This window comes from Macrotis lagotis, chromosome 4 (assembly GCF_037893015.1).
Source record: "Macrotis lagotis isolate mMagLag1 chromosome 4, bilby.v1.9.chrom.fasta, whole genome shotgun sequence".
In the NCBI taxonomy this organism is placed as follows: domain Eukaryota; kingdom Metazoa; phylum Chordata; class Mammalia; order Peramelemorphia; family Peramelidae; genus Macrotis; species Macrotis lagotis.
The window spans coordinates 270,664,997-270,674,942 of NC_133661.1; the positions used below are offsets into that span (position 1 = coordinate 270,664,997).

Consider the following 9,946-nt stretch of genomic DNA (forward strand, 5'->3'; position numbering starts at 1 on the left):
TGCTGAATTTTTTTTAATTTTAGTTTTCTTCTCTAGATGATCACTAACCACTTCTTTAATGATATTGGACTTTTGCCATAAACCACAGTTAAAGTCAATGGCTGGGGCAGCTAGGTGGTATAGTGGATAAAGCACCGGCCTTGGAGTCAGGAGTACCTGGGTTCAAATCCGGTCTCAGACACTTAATAATTACCTAGCTGTGTGGCCTTGGGCAAGCCACTTAACCCTGTTTGCCTTGCAAAAAAACCTAAAACAAAACAAATAAAGTCAATGGCTTAGAGTCTTCAGATCATGTTCTCTTCCTTTTTTTCGAAAATCTAGATATTTATCTTTCTGCAGTTCTATGGTATTTCTACAATTCATAATTTTAAGATATCATTGAAGATAGCATATCATTCACAGTTGCTGACAATGGGTTTATCTGGTATATCACTGCAACTGAAGGGGCTCACTGGTGACATTTTTAATTCATCAAGATCAAAGGGTTGATCTGTCACTACCTCTTTTAAGCTGGATATAACTCCCTGCTAGCCATTGTTCCATTCTTTCTAGGCCACAGGTCATTCTTCACCACAGAGATAGTAGAAGGAAAATAAGAATGAGCATATCTTGCCTTCTCTCCATAGTCAGTTATCTACAGGCCAGCTGCCCTGAGTAGTGATTGTATCTTTATTACTCCAGGATAGCTTTTTTAAAAAATTTTTTCTGATTTTATTTATTTAAGTCAATGATGTTAAGTGACTTGCTCAAGGTCACACAGCTAGGTAATTAAGTGTCTGAGGCTGGATTTTATTTTTATTTTTTCCTGAGGCTGGATTTTAACTCAGGTCCTCTGTACTCCAGGGTTGGCGCTCTATCCACTGTGCCACCAAGCTGCCCAGGATAGCTTTTAAAAATATAAAATGAAACCTTGTTTTGTTATCCTTAGCTTTCTTCACCACTTTACTTCACACCAGAATTCTACAACACATTTATATTTATCTTCTGTTCCAGTGTGTCTTTTAAAAATCTAGTTTGGTTTGTGAATTTTCTGTGTATCCATACCAATCTCTTTTTTCTTTCTCATCAGAATTGATTCAGTATCTTCAGAATTTCATTCTTTAGAATAAAACCTTTCCTTGCTAGGTTTTCCCCTATAGCTTTTGGTCCATGGGATCCTATCTGTTCTTCTGTATTTTTTGAAATCTGCCATCCCAAAATCTAAGGTGCAAGTTGAGGCAGCATGATGTGAAGCATAGAAAATTGGCCTTGGAGCCCAAAGTACTTGAGTTCAAGCTCAGCCTCTCATACATACTGGCTGTGTGACTACTTGTAAGTCACTTAACCTCTTAATGATGTGGTCAACTCATAAGACTACAAATTGCAGAGGACATGCCAATATGCAGTAGCAGACAGGCTTTCCTCACCAGGATAATCTCTATACCAATGTATATACCAACAAGCCTAATCTCTATCTTTATGTTACATATTTGTTTATGTGCCTATAAAACCTCTAAAAGAACGAATCATTTTCCCAATTATCTTGTGGAGAAAAGACTTTTATACCTTTTTTTTTAATCATCCACGGAATCCAACAGCACCTTGCAAATTGTAAGGCTTCATTGTGGTCCATCTGGATAGGTCAGTTGAGTTTTGATAGTTGCTAAAACTTCAGCTATTCATACTGCATAAACTAGAGAATGGAATTGTATTTTTGTTAACTTTAGGATTGCAAATCAAAGCAGCAATTGTCTGAAATTTGACTGCTTTTTATATTTACTATGAATGATATTAAATATAATTGAATTGCATCTTTTGCAGGCTCATGTGTAGACTAGTTCTTTAGTATTCTCTCCAGTGGTGTATGTCATGTCTTATAAATAGACTTTGATTTCTAAAGTTGATCTTGTGAGTTATTCATATTTGGAACTTTTTTCTCAGTGTAAAATTAAAGTAGGAATTTGAAGAGAAAAATTTGACTCTTGTTCATCATTGCTAATCAAAAATTCTTTACCAATTTATCTTAATTCAGAATTAGAAAACGACCTATGTTTGAATCCTACCTCTGACATTTAACTTGTATTGTGACCCCGGAGAAGTCACTCATCCTCTGAGTTTTAGCTTCCTTATCTGTAAGATGGGGTAATGATTTATAACACCTCACAACCATAAGAATCAAATGAAGGTGTTTGTAAAGGGCTTTTCGCTATAGAGTACCACATATAAAGAGTGATATAAGCCTGTCCTTCTGTTATACCTCATTCATCACTCTTACTATACAACCAATTTTTGACCATATATATCTTTGATGTCTCATTTGTGTGCTTTAATGAGAACTTCAAAATATGGCACATGTGAATTTGTATTTTTCTATTCTTTTTTTTAGGTTGGTTTTTTTTTTTTTTTGCAAGGCAAATGGGGTTAAGTGGCTTGCCCAAGGCCACATAGCTAGGTAATTATTAAGTGTCTGGATTAAGTGACTGGATTTGAACCCAGGTACTCCTAACTCCAGGGCTGGTGCTTATCCACTGCGCCACCTAGCCGCCCCTTCTATTCTTTTTTTAAAAAATATTTTGCTTATTTTTTTTCCAACCTCATGCTGTGGTAGTTCAACAGTCTTTTTTTTTTTTTTTTTTGCTAGGTTTTACATTTTTTCCCCTCCCTCCCTTCCTTTTCTCCTCCCCCTGACAGAAGGAAATCTTATATAGTTATACATTTATTACATAGATCCATATTAATCATGTTGTGAAAGAAGAATCAAATCTGAACAGGAAAAACAATTCCTAAGACAACTTTTTAAAATTGAAGATAGTAAGTTTTGGTTGCATTTAAACTCTGGATCCCTCTCTGGATATGAATGATATTTTCCATCGCAAGTCTTTTAGAATTGTCTTTGGTTATTGTTCTGCTAAAATGAACAAGTTCATCATAATTGATCTTCACCTAATGTTACTGTTGGTCTGTATAATGTTCTTCTGATTCTGTTCACTTCACTTGGCATCAGTTCATAAGTCTTTCCAGGCTATTCTGAAGCCCCATCCCTCATGATTTCTTATAGAACAATAGTATTCCATCACATTCATATCCCATGGTTTGTTTAGTCATTTCCCAACTGATAGGTTTCCCCTCAACTTCCAATTCTAAGTCACCATGAAAAGTAATTTTCTTAACTATCAAAAGAAATTCTTAATTTATCCTCTTCTCTTTTATGAACTACAGGGTGTAAACCTGAACAACAGATGATGTATGCTGGGAGTAAGAATAAACTAGTTCAAACAGCTGAATTAACTAAGGTATCATTTTAATATTTGATTTCTTGTTGAGAATATGCTCACTAAAGTCATAACAGAAATCATTTATTATTGACATTTGAATGAATCCAGTTCAATGAATAAGCTACTTTCCATGCAATTAACTATACCCAAAATTAGATGATTTCTTAGAACCCAAGATTAAGTCTTGGTATATTTAAGAATATTAATGATTTTTTGAGAACATACCACTTTCCTTATAATGGGGGATTGATAAAAGATTTAATAATTACATTTTGTTCTATTTAAGACTAAAATAAAATATTACTTTTTCTCAAGTTCATTTAACTTCCTATATCAATTTTTAGTTGATAGGTTTTTAATAAGTTATATTAATAAATGTAAATCAAAATTTTTTTCATTTATTTTTTAATATGGTTTCAGTGATCTTTCCTCCTTTTTCAGCTCCCTCCTATCCCCCTGCTTTGCTTTTAGATTTACCACCATTGCTATTCACCCAACAGCCTGTTTGAATGTCATTTATGCCATTTTTTCTTCTACTTTCTACCCTGAAGCAGCATCTGGTGCTGTCTGAGGGATTTTTCAATCAAGAGTAGGCTAGACCCAACTAATCAACCATATGAAATGATTCTAGTCTGCCAGAACTAGGGAAAGGTAGGACTACCATTTATTCCACATTCTGAGGAATATTTCTTGAAATATAAAAAACTTTAAAAGTTGTGATAGTTTGGTTTGTGTGAAGTGTTCTATCAAAGTATACCACAACCCAGTAACTTCCATTGGCTATCTCCACTCTTAAAGTCATCTGAAACTTGAGTGCCTTGCGTTATAAAGTTTTCAGAACAATTCTTCGGAAATATTTTAGTTTTCAGGCTCATATTATGTATTTTTAATAATAACTTGACTTATACCTTTTCCAATCCTTTCAAGCCTTGGTAAATACTTTAATTCTCCAAACATAGAGTTATCAGTAACTGAACATTCTATAAGAGGTCCAGTTTGCTGTTAATAGAGCAAATTATGAAAATGAAACTGAAGTTTGATATGAACACTGTACTATTTAATTTCTTCTAAGTTTCAATATTTAACTTAAGCTTTTGTCTTTTAAGGTATTTGAAATAAGAAATACTGAAGACCTAACTGAAGAATGGTTATGTGAGAAACTTGGATTTTTCCACTAAAGTGAATATGCTATTACTTTTAAGTATTTATGTACTAACCTGACTATACTGGAACCAGACATAAATACGTATTTATGCCTAAAAATGCACTGTTATTTACAATTTTGTTTCTTGCAGTAACTAAAAAAAATCTTCATTTATGTAAAGTTTGTACAAAGGAGGAGATTCTTATGGTAATGAAAATTTCAAAAGTGTTTCCTAATGTTTGTAATTGTTTAGAGGAATACTTCTGCAGGAAATTTTTGCACTCTTGTGACTAATTTCTATAACTTTTGGTTCAGAATTTGTTACCATTTTCAGACACCATTGGAATGTGGGTATTTTGCTTGTGATGAGCAATGGGTGCCTCCTTTTGACTGAATATTAGCATAGTGTTACTTGTCAGATATGTGAAACATTTAAAGGCTTGAATGACCCAAATTTGAGCCATAATAATATGACTTTAGAGTATCATGTATTCTAAGTCCTTTTTCATTAAATCTGGAATTTATTTAGTTTACTACATTTTTCATCCATAACCTCTAATATCCATAATTATCCAACAATATTAAGTTCTGTGGAGTTATAAACTTGAGTATTTTTTGATGTCATATGAGTGTTAGTCATTTTAAACCTGTTAATCCTGTGCCTTTGATTTGTTAGCTTTAAAATTAATCTTGAGAATTTTACACTGCCAGACTTGGTGAAAATAATACTTTTGTAAAGGGTCCAAGTAAAATGTTTTGTAGTGTCTAATTCAATAACTGAAATTTGTAATAAAACCAATTTCATTTCTATAAAGTCCAGCCATTTCCTTGCATTAGTTGAATACCTGGCAGTTTGAAAGTTAGAATTTTGTATTTGTCTGTGATTTAGAATTATATCATTGGGAAGAAGTATTGATCTAACTTGGTTGTAGTCAGCAAAAATTTGTCAATGTCAATCAAATTCATATTGATGCTATTTTACTTTATTAGTTAGAAAGGCATTCCAAGCTAAATGAATACTTGAATAATTAAGCTAGTCTCCATACATGTCATTAGTATAAATTCTATTATAAAGGATACTTTAGAATGTCTTTAAAACATTTACAAGTAGACATTTTACAAAGATTTGCCAAGATGTCCTCAATCAATAATACAACAACCAAATAAAATGATTCATCTTAGAGCTCAATCATTTTAAAAAAAATAGCAAAAATGCTTTTGCAGTGGATTCTATTTCATAATTTGTGTCTTTCTTTCAAATATATGTGCCAATTCAATTTAGAGGTATTAATATTTTCTAATATTACTAAATGAGAATATTTTGTAACCTAAATAATTTACCATGTGTCTTCCCTAATAGAAAAACGCAAGATTAAAGGAAATAAGGTGGAAAAAAGAAATGAGATTTTTTTCTTCTTGTAAAACTTAGGATTCTTAATTTCTTCCAGATAAAATAATACTTCCATGAAATTTAAATATTTTATGAATTTTTTCATTAAATACACAATTTTTACTCTTTGGAACTCTTCAGAAATGAAATACCACTTAAATTCATAGTATCATAGATCTAGAGCTGGAAGGGATTTTAGAAACTATCTTGTCCAACCTTTTCATTTTACAAATGAGTGACCTGAAGTAGAGAGACATTCAGTGACCAGTGGGAGTACAGTATCAGGAGTTTTACCCTCTCTACTAATATTAGTCTGTTGGCCCAGATCACAGCAATAAAAGGAAAAAATGGTGTCAAACAATGCATTTCTTTTTCTATGATATTAAAATATAGGAATTTTTTTTCCTTTATACTAAGATCCTTTAATCATTGCTTTCATTCTTTTTCTAGTTGTGCCATTTTTAAAAAGCAATTCAGATTCTTTAGCCTGATTTTTTTTTTTTCCCTTTATGACTAATGGCATACATCCATTTAAAGGCAACTAACTAGCTGTGGTAATGGGTTCAACAAAAATTATTTTTTTTCCTATGAAATAAACTTTCATAAGTGGTCATTAAATCTCCAACCTTGGCCTTCTTAACTTAGGGCTTTATATGAAAAACACTTGAGCTAAAATGTTCCAAGTTGTGGTCAAATTTCCCTTTTTCATTTCATTATTTTATGGTTCCTTTTTCCAGAAATAGAATTAGTTGTCAAGGTACTAACAAGAAAAAAGCCCTGATCCTGTGATGGATTTATAGGAGAAGTCTGTTAAAATTTTAAGGAACAATTACTACCAATACTTAACAAATTATTCTCAAATAAAAACACTTTTTAATGATCCCACATTTTGTGTTTCTTTTAAAATAATTTTCATATTACTTTCATAGTGTTGTTTGGAAAATCAAATGAGATAATATGTATGAAAAACTTTATGTACCTTAATGTTCTATGTAAATCTTAGCTATTATGATTATTATTAAATTTCCCTTGTCACAGTCTATCTTTATTCCTTTTTTCTTCAAAGAGTCACCACAGAATTCATTATTCCATTTATTCCATTCCATTTAAATATATTTCCTACCTTCCAAATATAAACTGCTCCCCTCTAGTTCATAATCAGACTTTATACTTAATAGTTCCCAATCCTTTCCTCATCTGGTAGCACTTTTCAGACATTGAGACAATGAATATTGGGAGGGTTGATCAAGAAATAATTACCTCACAGGCATGACTTTAGTTACCATATAAGTTAGCATTAATTTTGAAATAGTTGACTTTATTTAATTTTTGCATTATTACAAGAAAGTAGGAATTAAATCTCCTTTTATATTTAGTTTATGTGGGAAAGTTTATTGAAGATTATACCATGCCTAGTAAGAAGTGAGTAATAGGGTGGCTAAGTGGTGTAGTGGATAGAACACCTGTCCTGGAGTCAGTACAACCAGAGTTCAAATTCAGGCTCGGACATTTAATATTTACCTAGCTGTGTGACCTTGGGCAAGTCACTTAACCCCATTGTCTTGCAAGAATCAAACCAAAAAAAAAACCAGTAGTAAAGAAGTGAGTAATAAATATCAGAGAGTTGGTCAATTGATTACTGTATTGTAATTGGGTAGCATTCTTCTTTTTTCTAATATTGGAGCAAATCTAAGGAAAAAGTCTGTTATCAATATATTATACTCAATTTTAGGATTTTTTTTAAAGAGACATCAGTTTTGTCTTATTGTTTCTGTAAATGTCTACTACAAGCCTAATATAAATACCTTCTTCTATTTAAGCAAATGTTGATGCAATTACAAATATTTTTGTAGTTATATAATACTAATAGCCTTTGTAGCAAAAGATCTTACAACATTTCTTTCCCCTAATAAAAACTCCTATTTTCAGGAGTCATGCTGATGAACCTTGAATAAAATCTCTGGTATTGGGCCAAATATGATTTTGCTATTTTCAAAATTTGTGGAGTTTTTGTTATGCTTTTACTCAATAAAAATGACTAGATTAATTTTCAGAACTAAGCATAATTATAAGTCATTAATCCATAAAGTTGGACTAGCGGTTTTGGATGTTTTCAGAATAGTTTATGTGCTAATATTTGGTGGAAATAGAGAGCAATTCGTGTTTTATATTTCTTAAGTACCATGTATTTATCTCTGTTAATTCAATAAATTAGCATGACCTTATTGGAATCTGGGATTTGAGACTTTACATCTTAAAAAAGGTTAAAATGAATCTCAAAATCCTCTTGTCAAATTTTATTTTATAATTGGGGGGGGATTAATTTTTATTTAGTAACAAAGGGTCCCAAGTAGAATGTATTTAAACAAAACTTATGTTGTTTTTTCTTAATTACTTTCTACATATAAAAGTAATTAGATAACTGCAATATTTAGATTTAAAGGACTGAATTTAGGTTTTTTGGAGTTTTTTTTGGTTTTTTTAGTTTTTTTTGCAAGGCAAATGGGGTTAAGTGGCTTGCCCAAGCCCACACAGCTAGGTAATAATTAAGTGTTTGAGATCAGATTTGAACCCAGGTACTCCTGACTCCAGGGCTGGTGCTTTATCCACTGCGCCACCTAGCTGCCCCGCTGAATTAAGTTTTCATTGAAACTGCAAATTTCTATAATCACAGAAATTACTTGAACATTTTGAGAATTCTGACATGCCATTTAGGAAGCTTGAAACATTAAGCTCAGGTTCATGTATTTTAATGCCTTCATATACTTGTTTAGGCTCAACCTCCTTAAGTCAGTCTTCACTATTTCATATGCATGTTTATTTTAAATGGTCTCTAACTAAGCATGATGTATTTGTTTAAATAAAATGTTAACATGAAAGAATTTAATGTTTCATCTTTTTTCCCCCAGTATTTAAAGTCTTCATTGACTACTTAACTAGGTAATTGTGATTGGATAATTGAGCTTTTGTAACTAGGACAACTTGGCACGGTGAAAAGATTTATAAAGCTTCCCTGATGTTAAAATGGCTCATTTATAGAACGCACTCTATTTAGAAACTATTAACTTAGGCATTAAAAATTTATCTATATATTCAAGTAGAATAGAATATTGATCAGGGGATTTGATTTTGTTGTTGTTGTAAAGAAGAAAGGAGTCAAAAAGCACACTGATGGGGTGGCTAGGTGGCGCAGTGGATAAAGGACCAGCCCTGGAGTCAGGAGTACCTGAGTTCAAATCCAGTCTCAGACACTTAATAATTACCTAGCTGTGTGGCCTTGGGCAAGCCACTTAACCCCATTGCCTTGCAAAAACCTTAAAAAAAAAAAGCACACTGATTACCTCAGAAGAAAAATCCAAAATTAAGTGTATTTAGACACTTGGCATTTTTTGAGGGTTAATATCATAAAGAGTATTGAACCAATAGTTGCAACAAATTATAAGAACCTTTCCTAATCTGATAGACAACATTTTCAAGTGGATTAGTTAGAACAGGGATCTGTTTGCTACCTCAGTCCTATTCTTCAGCTTTTTATTCCTACATATCATTTACTACAGAAAATGTGGAGGGAATCTCAGTTTTTCAAATGTAAATCTACAACTTTCTCATATTATGTCATTCCCACAGAATTATTTGACTATAACGGGGGTGTCCAGCCTTTCAGCTTTTCTGGGCCCATTGCACAACAAAAACTCCTCAAGGACCACATGCAGAATTCAATATCCATTCATGAACACAATGCAAACCACAGTACCAAACTGCTGCTGGTTAGCCATAGTTGATTTAGAACAGCTATTTCAGATCTTATATATAGCTTACATTAAATTCAGGGAAAAAAAAATCAAAGTCTAAAAATATTTGTCAACTAGAGTTTACAACTTATTAAAGTCATGTCATCTAATAAAATTAAGTTCTATATCCTGTAATATTGTACTTTATATTTTATTTTCTCATTCAATTACCATTGAATTTTTTATTTTCCCATTTGAAACAAGTTAATAATGTTAGTCTTAATACAAATATTGTAGTTTTACTTTTTCTAATATATATTTGTATGCAATTGTATGTATGTCTCCTGGTTTTTCATATAAAATATAAACTATTGCATGAACTTTATTTAAAATTCTTTGACTAGCTACTACCAAAAAAGCTAGCATA

General features: G+C 31.9%; 1 protein-coding gene across 1 annotated transcript in view; it reads left to right on the plus strand.

Moving 5' to 3' along the window:
- LOC141522511 (glia maturation factor beta) overlaps positions 1-9,688 on the plus strand; it is a 33,366-nt gene extending 23,678 nt beyond the window's left edge. Inside the window, exons 6-7 of the mRNA XM_074236004.1 lie at positions 3,199-3,272; positions 4,361-9,688. Of these exons, the coding sequence (XP_074092105.1) occupies positions 3,199-3,272; positions 4,361-4,432 (146 nt within the window). The 3' untranslated portion in view covers positions 4,433-9,688. The remainder of the gene's footprint in view (positions 1-3,198; positions 3,273-4,360) is intronic.
- The last annotated feature ends 258 nt before the right edge of the window (positions 9,689-9,946 follow it).